Here is a 26,438-nt window from a genome sequence, read left to right as displayed (position 1 = left end):
GTAATTATATTTTTGAAGATGCTTCTTTATACTACTAAGACAACGCAACACAAAAATGCAACATATTCCGATGACATTCAGATGTTCATTTGATGACCATAACTCGAAACAACACTGCCATCTGCTGGGCATCTGACAGGTTTTTTTTAGGTTTGTTTTACATTGACTCCCTACTCCCTATGAGGGAGTTTGGCCTGCTGGGTTCATAACATCAATAATAGAAATATATATATATATTATACATATGTCTATGCAAACTTTTTTTCTACATTTTTTCAAATGACACATATGTATGGACATTTTCTATGTTTTGATATTCTTTTTATGTGAAATGAAAAGCGTAAACATTATTTTCCATAAAACAATGTTGCCTTGGTGTGTTTCTCAACTCTTTCACAGTTATGTTTATATTTATGGGTCTAATCAGACGTGTTTGCCCAAAGCAAATTATTAGGTCTTCAGTAAACATGTTATACAGCATTTATAACACACAAGTAACACTTTAAAGTGAAGTCATATGGTCCAAATAAAAACAATTCTGAATGCTACTGTAAATATAGCCAATGACGCTTAAGTAACAATAGAGGGCGCCACTAGACTGCTCTCAGCTCTCAGATCAATTTATCGCCATGATGCTGTTTTGCTAAGTACAGGTCACATCCTGTTTTGTTGCAGAGTGGTATACATTCCCCCCATCTTCCTTTCCTTTTAAGGTGATGTTTGTTAACAACAGTCAAGTCAGACCATACAGACAACAGTGAATCACACTTAACCTCATATGTTACTGCCTCATAGTTATTGAGCCTGTGAAAAAGTAAAAACGTTTAGATATGTGTGTTTCATTTTGAATGGAGATTGGTAATAGTTGGAAGACTAATCTTGTCTTCTATATGGAAATCACACCATCATAATCACATCATCAGTATGCATGGAAAGAGTCATATACTGTCATAATATTATGGGAAATTTGCACAGTTTGAGCTGCACAATAGTTTCCTATCACCATAACTGCTGACAGCCATTGGCTCTCAAGTTCTCTCAGTGTTAACTTCACAAACAACTAATGTGTTGTCAGGATAATGGGTTATGAGAGACAATGTCATATCATTTCCTACTCTAATGAAAGCTTGTATCCACAAAAGTATGTTTCCCTCTACTCTGGTTTTGTTTTACTTTGACACTGTAAAGGGACATTGAGTTTGAGAAAGGCGTTATATAGATAGACCATATTAGTATTAGTATTATTACAAACACTACAGAAATGCAGTATTAGTAGGTGTCCAGTCAAGGACCAGCATCATACAGTTGTGCTGCAACTGCTTCCAGTATTTTGTTCAACTGGATTTCGTGAAATTATTCTCGAAAATAACTAATATATTGCTCTATGGCTGTTAAGAGTACACCTGAATTAATGTGTAAGTCCCATTTTGGAATAACACCTGCCATTCTTGGCATCTCATCACACCGTTTTGTTTCCTCTTCATGTCACTTATGGAAAGACAACTTGCGCAACGAGGTGCAGCAACTCTGTCATAAGAACTGTAGGGCCGACAGCATGCTTTGGTGACATGGAGCAGCTATTTACTGTCAAACACAACGGGTGAGAAGACTGTGTTTGGTGTGAAGCGCCTCTGTGCAGCCATATAGTCAATCTGAGCCACACCCCATGCAGGGAGCCGCTGTGTAGACTGCACCCCTCGTGTGTGTACAAGCAGTCACTGAGGATCTGAGGCTTATTCAAAAGCCATGACACCTCACCTGATGTCGCTCCTTCTGGCTCTCCTGTGGCACTGGCTGTGTTGTAAGCAGATCTACTGTAGCAGGACATGTGCTGTGACTGTGTTTCTTACAGGGATGCTACACCGGGCACGTAACTGAAGCATTCTGTTCACATAGCGTGTGCTACAACAATCAGCGTCCATTATTATCAACCGGCTACACCAACCGTGATAGCAGCACGTACTGTTTGTTTGAAAAAATTAGACCCGTCTACAACTTTTCTACGCTACAGTATGTGAAAGGAGCGCTTCAGTTGTGGACGTGGTGCGGCCTCCCAGTTGGAGTTGCCTTTGAGTGACCACTCTCTGATCTCCTTTCCAGGCGTGAAGGCCCTCGGGGTCAGTCAGTCCCCGCCAGACTTGGTCCTAAAGCCCCAAGCTCAGCTGAAAATCAGCTGCAACATATCTGACGTCAGCAGCCCAAACCTGTTCTGGTACCGACAGAGAGCCTCCGGCGAGATGGAACTGAAGTTCTTTTCTATTGGGATAAACATGGTGGATCCAAAAGAGGAAACGGACGGGTTCAAGGCCAGTAGGCCCGTGGACCTGCAGCTGTTCTTGGAGTCTAATAGTGTACCGCCGTCAGAACCCGCAGTATGGTTCTGCGCTGCCAGTCAAGCACAGTGACACAGATCTCTCAATCGCTGCACAAAAACCGTGCCACACCACATCTTCTTTTGTGTGTTTCTCTAAAGTCATGCAATAACCGCCAACTGCCATGATGACTCTATATGCCCCCACTGAGCGTTAAATATGTGGATCATCACAACACAGACAGTCATGACACACATGCCAGCATGACACCTGCAGGGGCCCTAAACTGATCAGAGATCTGATGTTTGCTGTCGAGTTACCGTACATCTGCATTCATACCATCATAGAGGCAGTGGTGTAGTCTATGTGATACGCAGGACTAAGCAGCATACCCACTGACAAAGTATCACCATGATCTCAGTATACCCACTTACAAAGCATCACCATCTCAGTATACCCACTTAAAATAGGCAAGGATAGGTATTACATGTAACATTTGGGGTTGATCACAGTATACCCAATACAACTACCTAGACTCCATCAGTCTACCCACTTACAATAGACAAGGATATGTATTACTGTAACATTTTGGGTTGATCACAGTATACAGTACCCATTTCAACTACCTAGACTCCATCACAGTCCGCTACAACTAACTAGACTCCACCACTGGATAGAGGAGATCAATTTGTACATTGATCATGCAGTCATACATTTTATGTTGGATTCCTCTGAGATACAGTTGATGAATTATACATGTTTGATTGCATTACATAGAATATACAGTATAATGTACAAAGAAATGTGCAGATTGTTGTTGTTGTTGTTGATCTGTTGTTGACCCCATTGAGCACCATTTCTCCCACTGTGATGCACTAGAACAACAGCTGCACATAGTGCAGAGCATGGAGTAGAGGTGCAGAACAGCGCTGCACAGCACAGCAACCAGCAGGCTGCAAACGTGACAACTGGGTGTCCCATTTTGAACAAAGCCACATCCGGGAGACGAGGCATTATAGCTCCAGGTGTGTCACTGAGTGTGTGTGTGTGTGTGTGTGTGTGTGTGTGTGTGTGTGTGTGTGTGTGTGTGTGTGTATGTGTGTCTGTTTGTGTGTGTGTGTGTGTGTGTGTGTGTGTGTGTGTGTGTGTGTGTCTTTGTCTATGTGTGTGTGCATGTATGTGTGTGTGTGTGTGTGTGTGTGTTTGTCTGTGTGTGTGTGTGTGTATGTGTGTCTGTTTGTCTGTGTGTGTGTGTGTGTGTGTGTGTGTGTGTGTGTGTGTGTGTGTGTCTTTGTCTATGTGTGTGTGCATGTGTGTGTGTGTGTGTGTGTGTTTGTCTGTGTGTGTGTGTGTGTGTGTGTGTGTGTGTGTGTGTGTGTGTGTGTGTGCGTGTGTGTGTGTTTGTCTGTGTGTGTGTTCGTGTGTGCGTGCGTGCGCATGTGTGTGTATTTGTCTGTGTCTCTGTGTGTGTATGTGTGTGTGTGTGTGTGTGTGTGTGTGTGCGTGCATGTGTGTGTGTGTGTTTGTCTGTGTCTCTATGTGTGTGTGTGTGTTCTTGTCTTAGTGCCTAGTGCTTGCTGCTGTGGTTAGGTGCTGCGGGGTGAGTGCTCAGTGCACTGCTGCCACCACATCCTCCACACACACACACACATGAGTTCACTCCCCCTCCACATACCACCAACACAAACACACACACTTCCTGTTCACCTATGCAACATGTGCTTGTGTGTGTGTGTGTGTGGTGCAGACAAAAGAAGTTGGTTGATAGAGTGATACAGAGCTGTTTAAAACTGATGTGTGTTTTTTGGTTTTCTAAAGGTGTCGTGTTGTGACAATGGAGACTGAATATGACTCATGTCATGATCCTACTCTGCAGGCTCTTTCAGTGGAAACAGGGCCTCTTACTGCCATGTTGAAGGTGAACTATAGATATGAGGAGGCTTTTTTAGAAGAAAGCGAAGGATTCAGATCATGCAAACCAACGCAACTGAAACGAGCTGCAGGAAGCAAGCAGTAACTTTCCACTTTGTGAGCGCATGTTGACTATGACAGGAAGTGGTTATCTGTTCTTTGTAGAGCGGGAGCTGCAGCCTGACAATGAATCATCTTCTCTGTGACATTTCTCAGACGTACTTGATTCTGGTTTGTTTCAAATGTATTCATGTGTCACACAAACAGCCGTATTGTTGTAAAGAATTAGACAAACGGAAAAGATGTGTATTGCTGAGACTGGGTTTTCAGTGAATAAAAACACCACGTCATTGACACCAGAATTCTATGTTAAAGCAATGTTTATTATTTTGCCTCATTGGGATAATACCCATCGGCACAGGACAAAGACACATAGCAACAACAATGGAAATCCAGCGCTGCTTGAGCATAATACACAACTTTGATTATGGTATAATAAAAAACAAATTGTCTTTGAAATCACACTCTGGCATAGTTATACAAAGCAACACTTTTGAATGTGCGATTCTTCCAGGTTACAGTAGCTCATCAATCACTTACGGCCTTCTTGTTGCCCTGGAGGAGACATGAAGAAAAAAAGTGACAAAAACGTTTATGTTAATTCTAAAACAAGCTGGGAAACATTTTTGTTCAACCATGCACAGTATCCAGTACACACATGAGTGCATTTAAATTGAAATCTTGGTGTATCATCATGATGCCACAGTCAGCAGGCGCGGGCGCTACTATCCTGTAGGTCAGGGGAAATACCCACCCTCCTCATCTTCCACACCAGGCCGCCCACCACGGCAGCATACAGCATGCTCTTGACCAGAAACAGGAGGTAGGCAAAGAGCGCCGTGGCCATATTCCGCCTCACTCGATCCGCTGGCACAAACACACAAACATACAAGTCATAACTGTCTGTAAGTTTAGGGCACTAAGACAGCACCAAATCCAAAAACATATAAGTCTTAAACAGAACTGTCTGTAAGTTTAGGGCACTAAGACAGCACCAAACTCAGAAAACATATCAGTCAGCATCAGCAGTGAACTTCTGTCTGTGATATCAGTCAGGAACAAACAAACAAGGAAATATTTTACATAATGATGGCTTTTGAATCATAGGAAGATATTACTCAAGTGACATGAAGGGAGTCTTGCTTAAGAGGGGAAACTTACCTGACAACTCTGAAAAACAAAAAACAAACAATTCCACTGTTAGCAGGTGTCGTTGATAAGAAATGTCTCATTCATGACCAAAATGGCATCTTTTAGTTCATAAAATTGATACTCACTATTATTGCCATAGATTGTGTCTGTCACAGTCGTATAGTTATTGCCATCAAAGAACTTGACAGAGCATGCGAACGTATTTGTGGTGTTTATCCAAACTGACTTTGGGACTCTTAGGCGGCTGGAGATGCTATACTTTGCTGATTCGTTGAAACGGTGGGCACTGTTGTCAGTTGCCACTCCAAAGGTAGCATTCTCAACACTGAGCGTCCAGGACACAGAGACATGGTCAGGGTAGAAGTTTGTAGCGACACACACCAGAGTCACGTTGCCCTGGTCATTGTCAGAGGCACAGATCTCTTTGGGAGAAGGTGGCAGAATCTTTACATCTGGCTCTGTGACATTAATGTTGGGATCTTAAAAAGGAATATGGAAAATGTTGTTTATTATTTACTTGACCTTTACTTAACCAGGGGAAAAGAACACATTGAGATTGTTAACTCTTAACTCAAGTGGGGCCCTGACCATGAATGCAGCACACAGAAAGATAAAAAAAAACAACACTGACTAAAGGGAAAAGAGAGCATTGACAACAAAGACATCGAGAAATAAAAACTGAAACAATATCATTAATACAAAGGAACAAACAGAGTGGTATAACTGTATTATTAATGAAAAACAAAGCATTATAAATGTTAATTCAAGTTAATATACAGTATTAATGTTGATCAACATGTACACTGTGCATGTTTTTTGACAATAATTATGAGAGTCAAAACTGTTCTTGATGAGTCTGTGACGCATGTGTCAAGATGAGAGGCAGGCAGACAGGGTTTGTTGGCTGCCGTATGAAAGTAGGTAACTGGTGCAGGAGCATTGCAAACACACGGCTATTTGTTTTTCTCTAACAACGCCACATCTGCTGCACAAAACTCCAAAGGCCTCTTTAAATGAACTACAAATTCTCCCTCAGCTGCCACCTCTCAGGTCAAGTGATGAAGTGTAAAGCATTATTGAAGGAATCAATAGCAACACCTCAGAATTATCGCGTCAGTTATTTTACCTCAGACTTTTAGAACTATACTTTTATAAACATACTCTGTATGTACCAATTAAAAACAGCAGTGAACACAAAATTGATTGGACTTACCCAGGACAGTGACTTTAGTTCCAGGACCAAAGTGTGCAGCTGTGCCTGAGCACTGTATTAGGAGGCTGTACTAAATCCCTCTTCTATCTGTTAAACTCTCCATGCACCCAACACCCATCTCAAATGCATACAAACGCTCTTAACTTATAGCTATAGACTTATAGTCAAATGGATCTCTTCTATGGCTTTTAGTCTTTCCGTCTTTCTGTGAGGTTCTGGAGGTTACTTCATTTAAAAAGTATGTCCTTAATGCATGACATTGTTCAGGACAGTCCTATGGTATCATGCCAACTGTATGCATTCTTTATGCTATCAAGTTCTTTCTGGGGAAATGCTCCTCAAGTTCAATATTATTTCCTATGACCCAGAGTGCGTGATAAGACAACTGCATTACGCCACTATGCTCACAAATGACCCAATCCCACATGGAGCTGAAAATGTCGCTTACTCACCGAGAACCGTGAGCTTCGTTCCTGATCCAAACATCACATTCCCGAAGCTTGCACACGATGGTTTAACACATAGCATAAACCTGGGGCCCAGGCACCTATTGATGTCTATTAGCCGTATCCAGTGGGGGGCCTAGTGACTGTGTGCGCTGGTTAAAGGCAGGGTCGCCCCGTTATCTCCCTCTCCTGCACCTAGGGGCCCCCTGCACGCAATCAGCACCAAATCTCCCCCAAACAAACACAAACATGGAGGAGAGCAAAACCGTCTCCATCCACTGGGTGATATTGGTGTTTACTGTGCAACGTGTGTCCAGTTTTGTCATCAGCACATTCACATGAGGTCAACAGTCACATTAAACTCACGAGGGAAGGATGTCTGGACTTAAAGACCGTCTTGGGTCTCTGAGTTGACCTCACATATCATTTCTTGAAAAAAAAAAGAAAAATAAATAAGCATACAAAAACAACTGTGTAGGGGACATTGTGAGTCATATAGGCCTACTGTATATGATTCTGTATAGGTTACATATGGCTGTTGAAGGTTCCTGCATTGTTTGTTCAATGGCTGTAGAGTACAGGTTGTTTTTGTTGATGTTGCCATGGCATTTGTATCACTGTGTCCCCCTGTACACAGTACTACACTGTTCAGCAAAAACAGTTGAGTTGCCCTCCCATACGATGCACACTGAGGACAGCCTACTATCTTATATATTCCTAATATATATAAATATGAACCTGTTTATGATGGTCAATACAATATACTATTAAGCAACTGAATTTTATATTTAGGTAAGGACAAACCCATTGTGATTTCTCCTGTAAATTTAAGGATATATAATGTTTATGTTTGTGTTTATTTACAATTGAATACCAATATGTTAATGCTACCTGTTAAATAAAAGTAATACCGCACTATGTGAAGTTACCAGATCGGGTAGTGGTTCTGTAGTACGATGGAATGAGACATAAGAAACTACAAATTTGATTTGCTTCATTTGACTCGCAATACATCATACTTTCATAAAATCATGCAACAGACTCTACCTTATCTGTGGACATCGCTATTTGCTGGAAAGCCAAACAGCGTTTGTGTGACAGAAGAAAAGTGCTTTAGTGTTGCTTTAATATATAAAACCATAAAAGAGTAATGAAAGTAAAAGGTGCAGTCAGCGAACATATGCATTCTCAAGCCCATAACATTATTGATCACATTCAGCAATCATCTCCTGGCCGTTAGCTGTGTCACCTCTCTGTAAGCAGCCCAGGCTCCACAAACTAGCATGTCCTCCACACAATAACCAGACCCTGTGGTGAGCTTCTCTGGGAATACTGAAGGGAGGGGTGAGCTACCACCCTGGTGTGTTTCATTTGGTCCCTGGTGCAAATATAATTTATTTACTTTGTTTTGGAAAAAGCGTCTGGTAATAGGCTACATTTTAATTTCAACATGACAATCACCACTTCCTGCACAATCACTGACTGTACCAATAGTAATGACCATAACAATAACCTTCATAACAACCATATTCAGAAATATTGATTGTTAAAATGTGTGTGTGTTCATGTGAATAACATTGTCACTAAAACATAGGGAAGACATTCTATGTGAGCTGAGAGGAATAGCACTCTCCTAAAATATCTAAAGAAGCTTCTAATTCTCTGAGAGAGATGAGCCCAATATGTTTTAACACACTCATTAAGAAGCTTCTAATTCTCTGAGAGAGATGAGCCCAATATGTTTTAACACACTCATTAAGAAGCTTCTAATTATCTGAGAGAGATGAGCCCAATATGTTTTAACACACTCATTGTACTCCTACATGGGTTTCCAGTTTCTTTAGTGGCAATCTGTACATCAGTATTTCCACAGTTGCTTCAATGTCCAAGGGTTCTCCGGTGTTAGTCTTTTACTGTAAAATGATATCAGACTAATAAACAGAATGTGCCTTTGGAACACTGCATGTATGGTTGCTGATAATGGCCAATGTAAATACTGCATTAAAGATCAGCCATTTCTTTCTACATCAGTCGAGAACCCTTTTGCATTCATGTACGCACATAACGTAATCTGAAAAATGCTGCCCTAAAAAAACAATGCAACTGATCTCAGCTTGTATACTGTCTATATTGGAGTAAAATGGAAATCTCAAAGAGACCCCAAACTTTTCACAGGTAGTGTGTGTGTGTGTGTGTGTGTGTGTGTTGATATGTCATCTTTGGTAATGTCCTAATCCTCTGAAAAAGACGAGCCCAATATGTTCTAACACATTTGTCGTACTCCTACACGGTTTCCGGTACACGGTAGTCTTTACATCAGTATTTCCACAGATTGCTTGCTGAATACCTCCCCCACTGAGACAAACACTTGTTCAGACCAACTGACATTACATTATAATGCATGTGTCCATATATGTGAAACTGTAACAGGATGCAATCAGTGGTTTTCTTCAATAGTTCATTTTATTTGATGATGGCAAGAAATAATATACAGGATAATGATATACAGTATAAAGTCATGTAAATACTAAGTTCTAAGGTGAAAAAAGAAAAATCAATAAACTCAAATGTTACATTTTCATTAATCTGGTACTACACAACTCCTCACAGTAGCACGTCAGCCTATCAGATTACATGAGAAAAAAAGGAGCAACATTTTTACATTTTGAGCACTTGATTGTATAAATGGTCAATGATTTCAGATGACAGAAATGTATAAGGACACTTAGAGAGAGTCTTTGTGCACGTCCCAGGTAAAGAAAAGGACATTCCAAAATGTTTATAAAGAAGTCTGCACACTCCCTGGTAGTTTGCTTGCTTTATCTTCTTATGTTTGGTTTAAATGACATTTCGACCTGCTGGTCTTCCTCAGATTCACTACTGATCCGTCCAGACTAGTGTCCTTCATATTCACTACTGACCAGTCTAGAGTCTGAGGAACACCAGCAGGTTGAAATGTCATTGACATGAAGGAATCAAACTACCCAGGAGTGTGCAGACTTCTCTAATTAAACTCTTTAGAAATGTATAAGGAACATTTAAAGAATTTTAAAAAGATTAATGATGCTACAAAAAAATAAAATGTATGTTGTTGAAAAATAAAGAGTCACAGAATCATCTCGTCACACTTTGGAGCCGTACTGTAGGAATCCCGAGGACTTCCTGTCCTCCTTCGGACTTCCTGTCCTCCTCCGGACTTCCTCCCGTCTTTGTGTCTACCACTTCTCATTTGAGCCTCGAGAAGTCTGAGAACAATTTTCCACATAATCAAGTACTGATTAGTCATCAGTATTAGTCAAGCAATAACATATTTGACAAGAGAGAGAGAAAAAAAGTTTGTTCTTGTCATCTTACCTTCCAGATAAAAAAACAGATGAAGAGTCCAAACAGGCAACTCTTAGCAATAAAAATGCTGTAGGCAAACTTGGCAGTTTGAGCCGACTTCACCAATGTATCTGTAAACAAAAGACAATACATACATAAATATTCCATACAGAAATAACATACTAAACAGCATTTGCATTAGCATGTGTGTAATACCAGCTTCACTCATAACAGTTTGAATGTATTGAACTGAATGAATGGTAAATGTATGAATGGTGTGTGAATTACCTGGGTCAACCATGCCAGGCACTATGGAATATAAACATAAAACAATTACAACATGGCATCTCATCAATGTGCTTAACAGCAGTATTTAACATGTTAGATAATACTCATATATAAATGGCTTCGAGATACCATTGATGCTCTGTTTAGCAGACATAAATATTTCCTTATAATTAATGATATATAGGTATACGTATACTGTAATATTGATATTGTTTAGACATTTTGGAATTTATTTGCTGAGGGACATACCTTTTCCTCCGCCTATGGAGCCTTCATAATAGTCTGAGTATGTCTCATTAAAAAACCAGACCTTGCAGGTGATCTCGGTTTTAGGATCCCCCCATGTCTTGATTGGGATTCTGAGCCTGCTTGTGATGCTGTAAGTTTTATCTGCAGCACGTAAGGCATTCTCGTCTGTGCCCACTCCTTTGGTTTGATTCTCTCCATTGATCTGCCAGAGCACAGTGACATGGTCAGGGTAAAAGCCTGAAGCCACACACAGCAGGGTCACTGACTTCCTTGTCTTCCGAACGTTCTTGTCACAGATTTCACCTCCAGATGGAGGAAACACCTTCACAGAGGGAGCAGTGATGGGAATGTCTTTTTCTGGTGGCAAAAAAAATCAGGAATGATTAAATCAAATGCTGTCTAAAATCCTCCATGCTACATGTATATGCCTCTCTCAAGGCTATGTGATGGTTACTTCAAATAAACCTTAGTCTACGAATGATCTCAAACATGTAAAATCACACATTATACTGTATCTATGCATCAATTCAAGGTATTTTCTGCATGCAATGTAAAACAAGCTAATCCTTCTTGAGCAGTGATTATAGTCTACCACAAACTGAAAACAATAATTGACCACTGGACTGAACAACTGAAATCTACATCTTTTTCAACCAAAATCCACAATTCAGCAGTCAACAAAGGGACATTTGTACGCTTACCGAGAACTGTCAGCTTCGTCCCCCCTCCGAAATAAGCAGGATATGTGCCAGAGCACACTACTCTCTCCCAGAGACAAAAACTCAGCTACTCTCACTGGCTTTCTACAAGATTGCTATCTACAGTACAAGGAGGAATGTCATATTTTACTCCTAAAACACCAAATTGTAGATGCTTTTTAAACAACATTCTCCACAGTTTGAACCGGAGATTATTATTATGTATTTATTTTGTTATTTTTTGACCACTGAAATCACTTTCGCCTATGGTATATTGCACTCAATAATATTGCACTCACTCTTAGTTATATATCACAAACTTACAGCCTCATTGATATTCATTGCAATATGACTGGTTCCTCATCAACTTAATTCATGAACCACAATTGAAGTAATTGAAGTTAAGTGAGTATTGAAATAGTATTTTGGAAACTGCAATCATCTCATGCACAGTATCCGCATGAAGAGGAAAACCACAAACAGTTTCTCAAGATGCCAGTTCTTCTCTCTATCAAGATATAATCTACTCATGAATCTCTCCCAGAGCTTAATATGCATCTGTGTCAATAAATACTCTTGAAATGTTTCAGCATTTTCCTCATTTGAAAACCCCCACACCTTGTCCACTTTCATTCATGAAGTAGATGTATGCTTTAGATATTATTAATATATTCGGTATAACTTAATGTACAAGAGAATCCATTTGAATTTCAAAACAATAGACATTTGATACAATTTTACATGACATGAAATCTATGAAGATCTAGACTATCTATTACCCATGACTATTATTATCAAATCAACAAATTATCATTCAATGGATATCTTAAAGTTTTATCACATATAGTTTTCAGTTGTACTTTTCAGTTAGCAAATTGAAGCCTTCCAAATAGATCTTAAACAACACTTTAACAATAACTATGGTTGACTGTCAACAGAATTACATTTTCTTACCGAGAACTGTGAGTTTGGTTCCCTGCCCAAAGTATGCAGGCTGAGTGTTCACATTGCTCAGTGGCAAGAGCAAAACACCTGGCTACATCAAGCTAACCCAGCACGACCAGACAGCACATAATATATTTCTGTGCCTGCACAGCCCAAACGCTGCCTTATCGTTGGAGCACAGAGCAAGGTTCAAATCAAATCTTTAACACCTATGACCACATATTGTCATCAAATCAACAAATTTGCATTCACTGGATGTCTTAAAGTTTGAGCATAAATTGTTTCAGTTGTACATTTTAGTGACTGATGAAAGAATTGAGTTTTCTTACCAAGAACTGTGAGTTTGGTTCCCTGTCCAAAGTATGCCTCCCTGTTGTTCACATTGCTCAGTGGCAACAGCAAAACACCTGGCTACATCAAGCTAACCCAGCACAACCAGTAACCCACTAGACTATATTTAGCCGATCAATCTACACATAGACATACTATTGCTCTACACAGGTCATGGTTGACACCTTACCTCTCAGATAGAGACAGATGTACTCCGTGACATTTATAATGTCCACAAAAAATAAACAAACAAACAAAAAAGCAGTATAGGCCCAAACTCTGTCTTTTCCCTACTTTGTAGTTAGCAAATTATAGGATTGCAAACAGCTTTGCAAACATTAACTATCGTTTACTGTTTACTGAATTGAGTTTTTCTTACCGAGAACAGTGAGTTTGGTTCCCTGTCCGAAGTATGCAGGCTGATTGTTCACATTGCTCAGTGGCAACAGCAAAACACCTGGCTGCATCAAGCTAACCCAGCACTACCAGTAACCCACTACACTATTAGACTGTCAATCTACACATACTATTGCTCTAAACAAGTAATTTGGTTTGGCTCCTTCCCTTTCAGATAGAGACAGATACTCTCTGTCCCATGTATAATGTTCACACACACAAAAAAACAGGTGAACAAGTAAACAAACAAACAAGAATGAAGATACAGTATATAGGCTATATAGAAGTAGTGTGATATTCATAGGAAAAAACAGACCGAGCTTACCCAAAATAGTACTGTAGGTTTTGTATTTGGCACACACTGCCTTTTCCCTACTTTATAGTTTAGCAAATTAAAGGATTCCACATACAGTAGATGCGCAAACATTAACTGGTTAACTGACAACATTCAAATTGAGTTTTCTTACCAAGAACAGTGAGTTTGGTTCCCTGTCCGAAGTATGCAGGCTGCTGATAACTCACACTACTCAGTGGCAACAGCAAAACAGCTGGCTACATCGAGCTAACCGAGCACGGCCGGACAGCGCAGACTATATTTCTAAATTTACAACACATAGCCTACTATTAGTCTAAACAAGTCACTTGGTTTGACACCTTCCCTTTCAGATAGAGACTAATGTAATCTCTGTGACATTTAAAACGTTCACAAAAACAACAACAAAAGTGTATGCAGTAGTTAAGACGCAGTGTCATATTCATATGTAGGAGAAAACAGACTGCGCTTACCCAAAACAGTGAGTTTTGTGCCTGGTCCAAACACTGCCTTGTCGTTGGAGCACAGAGCACGGTTGTATGACAAGATTGAAGTAGCCTACTGACTACGGCAGGCAAACCAACACATCAGCAGAGTATTTTAAGGCAAAATGCCAATCTACTCTGCACAGTTGGTTTGCCACCTTCCCTTTCAGATAGAGACTAATGTAACCCTAGTTAAGACGCAGTGTCATATTCATATGTAGGAGAAAACAGACTGCGCTTACCCAAAACAGTGAGTTTTGTGCCTGGTCCAAACACTGCCTTATCGGTCGAGCACAGAGCACGGGTGTATGACAAGATTGAAGTACTGACTACGGCAGCCAAATCAAGCACATCAATACCAGCAGAGTAAGCTATCTTAGGACAAAACACCAATCTACTCCGCACTGCAACCACCTGACAAACTACGCAACCTTAAAACCAGAACCCACTCTGCTAAAAATTATAATTGGACTGAGTTGTTTTAGGCATTTTCCATTCTGTGCTCTTTCAAGAAATAGAAACAAGAAAGAAAGACTCACCTAAAACTGTTAGTTTGGTACCGCTGCCAAAGTGAGCTGGGTTGTAGTTCACACTGACACGAAGCTACAGAGAAAACCCTGCGCTCCGTATCAACGGCGCAACCAGGACCGTGTGCACCTGCCAGCTACGGCGCACTAGCTACATATCTAACGCTAATATAAATATTAACAAAAGTACGAGAGTCATAGATCACTAGCCTGGCCCATTATGCGTTTGGTAATGCTAACCCCATTTGGAGATAATGTCTCCAAAAATGCTACAGTCCTACCAAGGTATAATTTTCTGACTCTTGATCCGAGCAATAACTAGGCCTACTGTACACCAATTAAATATTGTGTGGATTTCTACCTCATGACTAAATCTTTGGCAGAGTGCCAGGGAGTTGTCAGAATCATTGCAGTCGAAGGAAATACTGTTCCAACTAAACACATTATCCATAAAATAGAGGCATGTAAACACATATCACCAGATATCATCTTTAGCTATGTTTAATACTCTATTTTGAGATTACACTTGAGACTATGTCAGCCTCGTCTGCCTTTTCTTTTGAACAGTTTTTAGGTATGCAATGCAAAGTACTTAGCAAAGTATCTTACCTAAAACAGTGAGTTTAGTGCCGGCTCCAAAATATGCTTGTGAGTAGGAGCACAGAGTTTCAGTGTTATATCATAACCTCCCTCTAAGCAACCTAATTCTCATGTCAAATATGACAGTACTTATACACTAGATACATTACCCCTATCGTAACTGAAACATACAGTACATTCAACAAGCTACATGCCACACATTCAAGTCAGTAGGACTTTCAGACTCACGATATGTGTTCTTATGTTTGATGGATCTTACCAAGGACAGTTAACCTGGTGCCTCCACCGAAGTAAGCTTGACCGGCGCCAGAGACACAGTGCCCGAGTCATGGATAATATATAGGCTATACAGCAACTATAACCACACTGACACTGAACTGAAACTGAACTGAACTTTACATAAAACTTAAATCAGTGCTTTTCCATTTTCCCCACAAAACATTGATTGCTGAATTGACAAACAGAAATCCATCATTTATGGTTGATTGATAATTCCTCAACTGCCAACTCAGAAATAAAGCATTCATCTATTAAATGACAGTTGTGTGGACGATTTACTCACCGAGTACGGTCAATTTTGTGCCGGCTCCGAAATAAGCTTGATAGTTGGCACAGCAATAGATCGCCATGCCAAAAAGTATCTTAATTATCTGACACCCACTACTTTATAATCATCAAAAAAAGGAAAAATAGCTCATTTTCTCAGGCATCTTTTGGAAATCAAAGTGCCAAACCCAGTAGGCCTACAGAAATCAAAGAGGTTCTAATCGCCAGCAACAGTTCAACAGTGAATTTCATCACGGTGGACAATGAGCTCTTACCCAGAACGGTCAGTTTGGTTCCATGTCCGAAGTATGCTGGGTTTGCATTGGCACAGTGAGGCAGCAAGCACAAATTTAGGAAGCGACCTCAAACATTTTAATTCGGAGCAAATTAAACAAAGGACCAAGATACCGAAATGCTGATACTGGTCGCTAGATTAGGTATTTCACAGCTGTTTTTGTTAATGAACGGAATCCTACACCTTCACATAGCCTGTTGGAACCTTGAACCAGAATTTTCTGGAGACATATTTAAAAAAGTGTGTTTAGTTGACTTACCTAAAACAGTCAGTTTTGTTCCTTTGCCGAAATATGCTTGGCTTCCAGTGGCACAGCAGACCTTTTCATTTCAAAAAAGTAATCCAGCTTGTCTTGTACTTTACAACAGAGGACTATCACTGAGCGACCACAAAGTAATCCAGGACGTTTTGGACTTTACAACAGAAACAGCCACTGAGCGATCTTGACATTCCGGTGACATATCGAGTAAAATTATGAATGTCTGAAATAGCTCCACGATGAAGGGATGTTTTTGGAGAGAAATATGACTGAGCTGTTACTTGACTTGATTTCTCTCTCAAAACCCGAAATGCATCAATTTTTCACAAATTCACACAGAATCCTTCAACATTATTCATGTATGTATCCTACAGTCTTAGCTGAGCACATATTTGTCCGTTAAGTGTTAATTCTGTTCCTCTAATAACTCCACAGCGGTGTCTGAGAGAGGCACGAGGTTTTTGTACGGCGGCTCTATGGAGATGTATCACCGTGGCCCCCTGTCCCCACGGTGCTAAACCATCACACAAAAACACAGAGGCTCATCCGGGTTGTGTGGGCGTGCCCTCTCCCCCCTGTTCTATTCTCAGCCATCTCAGGTGCGCCTGAACATCAACACACACACTATCGCTGTGTGCGCTGCTTCTATTTCTGTGAACACTGACAAGTCAGCTAAGGTTGTGTTGTGCATTTGGCTCAACACACTCCCCACCCCAACACATATAAACAGCACCACACCCCTTGACCTGGTTTTCAACCAGTCCCTGTGACATCTTCTGATACACACGGTTACGTAAACATCCCTATCATATCATTGGAAGAGAAAGGAGGTTGGCATGATACACAGCGTACACAGGCCTACAGTCTCTAAAATTTTACATAAGTGTCCGCATATTGGTGTGTGTGTGAAAGAGAGAGACACAGAGAGAGAGAGAGAGTGTGTGTGTGTTTTTGATTGTGTGTGTGTGCATGTGTGTGTGTGTGTGTGTGTGTGTGTGTGTGTGTGTGTGTGTTGACATTATCCTAAACGACAGCTTCTTCCCCAATCCTCCGCCGAACTCCGGTAATACTGAACAAGTCTATAACTACTATCAAAATAAATGTCATTCCGAAACAAAAACAGACGCACTTCCACTACCCCCGTGGAACAACATAGACTTATCAGTCCCAGAGTCTACACTGTGTACATCGGAATTTACAGCGGACGAAATTGGAAAAGTCATTAAAAATCTACCCAATAATAAAGCAAGTGGTTCAGATGGTGTAACCTATGAGACTCTGAAAGCCACCAGTCAGACGTCTTGCCACATACTCAAAAGCATTTTCAATACCTGTCTGCTTAATGGTAAAGTCCCTACATCATGGAAGGGCGCGCTCATCCACAGAATACCTAAAAAAGACAATATACCAGAGGATCCTTCAACATGGAGAGATATCTCTTTGCTTCCAACTATTTACAAAGTTCTGATGAAGTGCTTACTCTCCAGAATATTGCCATGGCTGGTTGACACTGGAATTCTGTCATGTAATCAGAAAGCCTACATTGAGCGGCAGGGCATGAATGAACATGTGTTTTGCTTAAAGACTGCCATTGATGACTTCAAACATGAGTCTGCTAAACTTCACATTGCCTTTCTAGACTTCAGAGATGCCTTTGGCACATTACCTCATAATGTAATGATACAGGCATTGGAGGACATACAACTCCCCAAAATCTATTTGGATTTAATAAAAGATGTATACAGGGACTCATACATTCAAGTAATCTGTGGGAAAGACCTCACCAGAACAATCCCCCTGGAAGTAGGAATTAAAACAGGCTGCCCATGGAGTGCTGTCAATTTTATTCTTGCCATCAACCAGTGGCTGAAATGGCTCTGTGTGCATGCCCCACCCCAAGTTCTGTCACCAAACCCAGTCCAGGGGTACGCTGATGATGTCATGATTGCATCCAGAGAAGAGAGTGTGATTAAGAACATGCTAGCATGCACTGACAGCTTTCTGACATGGTCTGGCCTGAAAGTAAAGCACAGTAAATGTGCAGTTTTCTACGAGAGGAGGAGTGGAGGCAACCGGTGGTATAAATCCAAAGCCGATCAGCCCCCCTCGCTTACCATCTCAGGCCAGCCGATCAGAGTGTATGCTAGACATGAGACCTACAGCTATCTTGGTCACAAGTTCAACATCGCTGGTGAATGGAGTCAGCAAGTGACAGACATGGCACAACAGTACATGAGTAACCTGGAGCTCATTGATACATCACCTCTCCCCGTTGTCTTTAAGCTGCAAGCAGTAAGGGACATAGCATTCTCCAAAATTCAACATCTATTTTCAAATGTCCACATTCCACAGAAGGTCCTTCATGAAATGGACAGTAAAACTGTACAGGTGGTGAGGAAATGGCTCTCTCTTAACACACACTCCACAAGATGTTTCATCTTTCAGAGGCGGCAGGATGGGGGCTTGGGGGTTCCCAACTGCATGTGGACCTATACAGCTACCAGACAATCCCATCTAACCACCATGTTAAACAGTGACGACACCCGTGTGAGACAAATGGCCAGAGCCTCCCTACTGCTAGACTTTAAAAAACGGAAAGTGCCACCTGCATCACATGGAGAGGACAACTTCCTGGGATTTAAACAAAAGGCAAATGGAAAACTGGATGTACATGCACAGGGGTTTGGTGTGTCATCAGACTGGCCAGATCTAAATGACCTCTGCAGGAGAACAGGAACAAAACTGAAGTGGACCTCCCACCCACACCCTGTAGAGGTCTCTGATGCAGTGGTGGAGGACCCATCAGTCACTGCAGAGGCAACTCTGCATCACAACAACACCACCCAACTGCTCCAACCAAGAACAGCAAGGCAGACTCTCCTGGAGAATCAGAGAGCCAAAAACATGGAGTACTGGTCCAATTTAAAACTCCAGGGAAAGTTGGCAAAACTGCCCTGTGCAGACCACTCCGTTTCACACACCATCTACAGTAATGCCACCATTGGAGAAGACATCCTCACCTTTTGTGTAAAAGCCCGCCTTCAGGTTCTCCCCACAAAATACAACCTCTCACTATGGTTTCCCTCCAACCATTCACCCCTCTGTATGCTGCATGACCCCCCCCAACATCTGGAGTCAGTAGCCCACATTATGAACAGCTGTAGCTCCCTTAAAGGACTGTATATTGCCAGACATGACAGACTTGTGGACCTCATAGCTGCTCAGATCCCACACACAGAGGAAGAGCAGATCTACAAACACACCACTGTCCACTCTGAATGGTTTTATTCCCCTGCAAACACCTTCTCTGGAATTGCAAACACACCGGACATTATCATCATTTCTCAGAGTGCTAAAACAGTTAAAATATTTGAAGTGTCATGTGCTTTTGACCTATTTATGGAGGACTCATACTGTGCAAAAACACTTAAATACCAGCCTTTGATTTCGGTCATTGAGAACCTAGGTTACAAATGCCAGCTCATTGTGTTAGTGTTTGGTAGCCTAGGTCATGTACATAGGTTGGTGGTCCGTGGGCTTTGTATTGGGGGACTATATAAGACTAAGGCTAAGCAGCTTGTAAAATACTGTTCCATATCAGCAGTTATAGGAAGCATGTTTATTTGGAAGAGACGATGTTTCCTATACCCTTGAACCTGTGGACTCATGGTGGATTGTTGAACTGCTTTAATCTACTGGATTATTCAAGAAATTTGATTCCTTATGTAACTTGACTTGTAAAGTGGAATCAAATAAAGTATATAAAATGTGTGTGTGTGTGTTTGTGTGTGAGTGTGTGCATCCATGAAACATGAACGGGGAGGCCACGCAAAGATTCCAAAATGATAAGTGAATTCATTAAATAAAGATAACATTAGCAAAGACTAAATGATAAAGATAAAGTGGTACAGTGTAGTGTCAGTATAATGGAACTGGAAGTACTATAACCAACGGTGTCATGTGAGAATCAGTCTAGGGGTTTGAAGAACAGAAACCAAACGCCGGGAGGAGGAAGCCATGACTGTTGGAGATGCAGGAGTTTTATACTCCTGCCCATCAGGTGAACCTAATCACCATCACCTGCTCAAGAATAGCACGAGGGGAGAGAGAGCGAGAGAGCATAGGCACACTACACAACAGGGCGGGGTCTAAAACCCACCAGTATCCGCCACAGTACGTGTGTGTGTGTGCATCCATACGTGTGTGTGTGTGTGTGTGTGTGTGTGTGTGTGTGTGTGTGTGTGTGTGTGTGTGAGAGAGAGAGAGAGAGAGAGAGTGTGTATGTGTGTGTATGTGTGTGTACTATATGCGTAAGTGTATGTGTGTGTGTGTGTGTGTGTGTGTGTGTGTGTGTGTGTGTGTGTGTGTGTGTGTGTAACCCCCTTTTACTTGTCTGCATTGTGATTTCCTAAGAAATGGCACGGAGATGTGGGAGTAGATGGTCATTTTTTGATCGCTGGCTCTAATCCTCCACACTGCCTATTCATGAATGAAGTAAAAATGCAGTCGGTGATACTGATACTAGCAAATTATATAGCATGTACCTAGCATGAGAGATAACACTCAGGGATTTCATAGCAGGGCAGCAGCATGGATAGTAGAATGTTACGCTAATATGAGAGGGAGAAGAGATATTAGCTATCCACATGAGTGATAAATGAACATTTGATTTAAAAGGTCTTCTAATGTACAAAAACACTACGCAAATTGCATAGGTAACATTAGCAAAGGAAATGCATAACACCTTGAGACCACTGCGGGTAATTTAGAATGTAATGAATTCCACTTACTTATGTGGGAGTTCTTTTTACATGCAACTCTAATGCTGCAAACTGTGAGGAAAGCCACGCAGTTTCTCCTGTATGACCACTAGAGGCCAGTGCTCAACCACCTGTTTGATTTATAGTTATACTAGTGTGTGGAAGAGAATAGCTAAAACATGAGTGCAAGTGGTAGAAGCGAAATAAATCATCCCTGTTACATGCGCATGCGTGTGTGTGTGTGTGTGTGTGTGTACAGTATGTGCGAGAGTATGTGTGTGTGTGTGTGTGTGTGTGTGTGTGTGTGTGCACGTGCATGCAAATCTCTCTCTCTCTTTCGCTATCTCTCTCTCTCTCTCTGTGTGTGTGTGTGTGTGCGTGTGCGTGTGTGTGTGTGTGTGTGTGTGTGTGTGTGTGTGTGTGAATGTGTGTGTGTGTGTGTGTGTGTGTGTGTGTGTGTGTGTGTGTGTGTGTGTGTGTGTGTGTGTGTGTGTGAATGTGTGTGTGTATGTGTGTATGTATGTGTGTGCATGCATGCGAATAACGTTGTCATTACTACATTAATAGAGAAGTAATTCTTTGGCTATGTGAGCTGAGAGGAATAACACTCTCCTAATGCAGCTCTTAGCTAACACTGTACATTATTTCCTTCTAACCTATTTGTTTGTTTGCTTTTGTTTGTTTGTTTGTCTGTTTGTTCGCAAGATAACTCATAAAGTTATGGATGGATTTCGATGACATTTTCAGGGAAGGTCTGAAATGACCCAAGATCCGTATCACCGTCTGGATCCAGGAGGCAGATATGTTTTCGCTTGGCGGAGGTCTGCACTCTCTGAGTGCTTTTCTAATAGTCTGTTTTCTTTAAGTTCTTTCATCTCCTCTGTTCTAAATCACTTTGAATTGAAATATGTGAATGAAATAAATGGAAATGTGTCTGGCCAGAAATGCCCTTCCTCCCTAATGCCATGCGTTTTGCATTCAATTTAACCCTACATTTCCTTCCTCTCTCTAATGCCCTGTATTTTGCATTCAATTTAACCCTATATATCCTCCTTGTCTGTCATGCCCTGTGTATTGCATTTGATTCAACCCTACATATCCTTCCTCTCTCTAATACCCTGTGTATTGCATCAGACCCTACATATCCTCCCTCTCTCTAATACCCTGTGTATGGCATCAGACCCTACATATCCTCCCTCTCTCTAATACCCTGTGTATTGCATCAGACCCTACATATCCTCCCTCTCTCTAATACCCTGTGTATTGCATCAGACCCTACATATCCTTCCTCTCTCTATACCCTGTGTATTGCATCAGACCCTATACTGTATATCCTTCCTCTCTCTAATACTCTGTGTATTGCATCAGACCCTATACTGTATATGCTCTAATACTCTGTGTATTGCATCAGACCCTATACTGTATATCCTTCCTCTCTCTAATACTCTGTATTGCATCAGACCCTATACTGTATATCCTTCCTCTCTCTAATACTCTGTGTATTGCATCAGACCCTATACTGTATATCCTTCCTCTCTCTAATACTCTGTGTATTGCATCAGACCCTATACTGTATATCCTTCCATTGTTTTCTCAGCATTTGATGAGGCATAATGTAAGGCACAAATCAACACTATCAGGGTAAAATGTTGTTTTGGATATTTAGTTTTATAATAATTTGGAGGAGGTTTTAAACAACACCAATTGAAGCGTTTCGAGAACTTCAAGATTGATGCAACTTCAAGAGTGTAATAGGAGAGAAGAAGGACCTGGCTTTTCTTTATGCTGTCCGCCACATATTTCTGTATAACATTCAGGTACATTTTAGTGTCAAGTTCTATAGAGAAGACTTTCTCACCACTGATATGAACCATCAGGCAGAGGGCAAGAGCTACCACAGAGGAAACTTGTCTTTTCTGTGACTAAAAAGTTACTTTCCTTCAATTACAGCTACTATCCTGCAGAGGTCAGTATAATCCCTTTTCATCAAATTATATCAAAGTATAGTTAATTGTGAAATATGCCTCAAAATGTCTGGAGAGACATAGGCCTACATTTCTAAGAGATCATTACTGCCCTCTCACAAATCAGCCATAACATAAATAGTGCTTGGTGTATTGTATTTATGCTGTAAGCATTTGGCATTCTTGGTGGTAATTATTTAATGCCGATTTTAGACAAAACAAACGCCTACAAGATGTTAAAGATGCTCTGAAAATGATATGGATGAAGCTGATGGCTTATCATAGTTTTGCCTTCTGTCACCTCGTCCTCCACTGCCCTGTGGGTTAGCTTAAGGGTCAGTTAGTGCCATAGTCATGTACAGCACGAGTCTCTATAGGGTCAGTTAGTGCCATAGTCATGTACAGCACGAGTCTCTATAGGGTCAGTTAGTGCCATAGTCATGTACAGCACGAGTCTCTATAGGGTCAGTTAGTGCCATAGTCATGTACAGCACGAGTCTCTATAGGGTCAGTTAGCGCCATAGTCATGTACAGCACGAGTCTCTACCCTCCAGACTATGGATCTGCACGGAGTGCATCACCTCTGGCCACGTCAGTGTCTGTATGAAATTACTGAATGGATGTACATAATACATAATAGGTGGAAGCTTTGTGTTCACATCATATGCTGGATTTGAACAATGAGTTTACTGCAGGATGCGTATGGGAAAACTGAATTTACAAGCGTACGTCATACTAGCCTGGGTGTTCCCATGCTGCTTTGCACATGATTTGATTCACGCTGCTAAGGCAGCCTGGAAACTACCGCCCTAATTTTAGCCTCAGATAGGGGTCCAATCACAGAACAGGGCGGAAAGCAAGGCGATGATGAGCTATTTACAGACGCATTTGATAGACATCCGTGGCGCCCAATACGCGGATCTGGGCATTTTTTCAAATATACGAGAAAATGAACGTTTGTTTCCCAGACCACGTATCATTGAGAAGTGGTGGCGCTAGCCAGGCATACCTCATACATGAAAAGTATTACACAATAAAGATGTATCTGGCCTTTGGGAGGAAAAATATCTCGATACAGATAAAAACAACCAGGAAGGGCTCCATTTTCATTTTGTGTTCCCTGCCCTCTTTCATCCAGAGGTATGATCCGAAGAACAAAGAAAGTCATCAGAAATTAATTACCTGTTTTTTTCATACTCTGATGATACCATTTCAATATTGTTAATAGAGACTAAACACATAAGCATATAGAACATCATAGTTTTTGTTACTATATAATTGCTTGAATTACTTAATTGTTTATTTGCTATTCTCCTATATGTTCATTATTTTCAATAGGTTATTGCTTGAATTGATGTTGTTTATATTACTCTTCTCCCTACTGTAGTCTGACCAATTTTACACTGTTACAGTAAATTAATTATTGTATTATTATTATTTTTTACGCTTCTCTGGACAAAGGCGTCTGCCAAATAGCCATAACCATAACCATAACCATATATTTCCTATGCATTTGTCATCTCCTTGAGACGGTTCAGGTTATTGCTGCTCAGAGGAGCTGATCTGCGTGACTGTGCTATGCTGGAGGCGCAGTAATACACTGCTGAGTCTTCAGCCTCCAGACTGCGGATCTGTAGCGAGCCTGTCTTCAACACCGGACGGTCAAAGATGTATTTTAGCTTATCGAACGGAGCTACTATTTCCGTAATTCCCTTATTCCTGGAGAAGCCAACAAGGCTCAGATCTTTGCTTCTACCCTGTCTGTACCAAAACATGTAGTCATAGCTATCATCATCAGTGTTACAGAGTAGTGTTTCAGAAGTGTTCCTTGTTAATACATCTGGCGGAACCTGAACAATGTTCAGTCCAAACGAATCTGTAAGGAAAGATACAAGCTTTTAATTAGTATACTGTATATTACGTATCAAATAGAGTATCTGAAAATCTATTTGTACAATTTTGAACTTTTAAACAAAGAAAGCCTTACTGGAAGGGAGAAGCAAAAGCCACAGTATGGTGAGGAGTAAGCACATCTTGAAACAAGTCTAGAGGAATGAAAAGTGATGATTTAGTTTCAACATGACTAAGCCTGCATTAATAGCTCCTCCCCCTTTTTCTGTCAGACATCACATGACATCATGAAATGACCATAATATTTCGATTTAGGTTTAATATGTGTTGATGCCCAAATTCTGCTATTACATTATAAGTCTGCAGTCAATGTCACCTCATCTGCCTCATTTCAAACAGACCTCAATCTCTACGGAACAGAATTCATGCAATGCAATGTAAAACCTGGGTATGTGTCTCCTCTAATGGCAATTTCGCATAAATAACCACAATAATTGGGATCACCCCCCTCTAAAATCTTATATACTCACATCCTGTAGATTGATCATTATTTCAGTTCTAACTATTCTTGCTGAGATATCTAACACCCAAATAATGTAAAGACTATAGTGTAGCAAGTAGCATGAAGGGGACATTGAAATTCGATCATGTGTACAGTAGTGTAGTGTAATTCTGTTTATACTGCTAGTATACGAATATATGTTAATTTGAATGTCATGTCAATTTAATTTCACTTATAGAGCCCCAAAACATGTCTCATGGCCCTTTACAGAGTGTTAAACATCCCTAGAATTGGAGAAACCTTGGACAGATCCACGACTCCGGGCCCAACCCATCTGCCTAGGGTCAGTTACAGTAAGGCCATTTGTAGTATCCGAAAGTTCAAATAGTCCAGTGTAGGGAATAAATTAATATACATTGATATACAGTGATATAATTCACTGAATTGGATGATGAAGGTGAAATGTACTGAAATCTTCCACAGTTACAGTTACCGTTAACTGATAACTTTGATGGCACTATACATTTCAGGTGTTACTCTGTTGAGACATCAGAGGGCAGACTAGATTAAAGAATGAGAGATCATATCGTCTCAGCTGTGATGAGGTTGTTGTGCGGTTGACATGCTGAATTGTGTCACTGTGCACTTCTGGTGGCACAGAAGTATGTGGCAGAGTCTGCAGATACCAGGTCCTTAATCTCCAGCGAGGAGTTCAACATCTTTGGACGAGTGAATTTGTATTTACCGGTAGACTCATCAAAAGGTTTCTCTATTTGTGTACGACCTTCATTTGTAGAAGAACCAATCATGTTCAGCACTCCATTGTTCGTCTGTATGTACCAGAACATGTAGTAATGATCTTTATCATCATGATAGCAGTCCAGGGTCACGGATGTGGTTTGTACTGACTTTAACGAGATTGGTGGACTTTGGTGAATATTCACTCCAAAGGTGGGCCCTGTTTAACAAGTTAACAACAGACAGAAACAACTTTCAATCATGACTTCACAAG

General features: G+C 40.9%; 1 protein-coding gene and 3 gene segments (V, D, J or C); 2 read left to right on the top strand and 2 right to left on the bottom strand.

Moving 5' to 3' along the window:
* paplna (papilin a, proteoglycan-like sulfated glycoprotein) overlaps window positions 1-376 on the top strand; it is a 29,668-nt gene extending 29,292 nt beyond the window's left edge. For all 3 annotated transcript variants that reach the window (XM_062523283.1, XM_062523282.1, XM_062523281.1), the window contains one exon: window positions 1-376. This exon is cut by the window's left edge and continues 943 nt beyond it. The gene's annotated coding sequence lies outside the window, so the exon portion shown is untranslated.
* A 1,370-nt stretch (window positions 377-1,746) lies between these two features.
* LOC134068051 (T cell receptor beta variable 30-like) lies at window positions 1,747-2,405 on the top strand. The segment is given in 2 exon segments: window positions 1,747-1,801; window positions 2,101-2,405. Coding segments are annotated over 2 exon segments (360 nt in total).
* Window positions 2,406-4,811: 2,406 nt separating this feature from the next.
* LOC134068050 (T-cell receptor beta-2 chain C region-like) lies at window positions 4,812-7,350 on the bottom strand. The segment is given in 4 exon segments: window positions 4,812-4,838; window positions 5,038-5,202; window positions 5,487-5,914; window positions 7,101-7,350. Coding segments are annotated over 4 exon segments (696 nt in total).
* A 2,184-nt stretch (window positions 7,351-9,534) lies between these two features.
* Window positions 9,535-26,145, bottom strand: LOC134068049 (T-cell receptor beta-1 chain C region-like). The segment is given in 7 exon segments: window positions 9,535-10,339; window positions 10,449-10,549; window positions 10,707-10,727; window positions 10,956-11,312; window positions 14,365-14,451; window positions 14,662-14,725; window positions 26,113-26,145. Coding segments are annotated over 7 exon segments (693 nt in total).
* Between the last annotated feature and the right edge of the window lie 293 nt (window positions 26,146-26,438).

This window comes from Sardina pilchardus, chromosome 20 (genome assembly GCF_963854185.1).
Source record: "Sardina pilchardus chromosome 20, fSarPil1.1, whole genome shotgun sequence".
Classification (NCBI taxonomy): domain Eukaryota; kingdom Metazoa; phylum Chordata; class Actinopteri; order Clupeiformes; family Clupeidae; genus Sardina; species Sardina pilchardus.
Note: the sequence above shows the minus strand (reverse complement) of the source record. Positions and strands in the feature narration are given on the sequence as shown.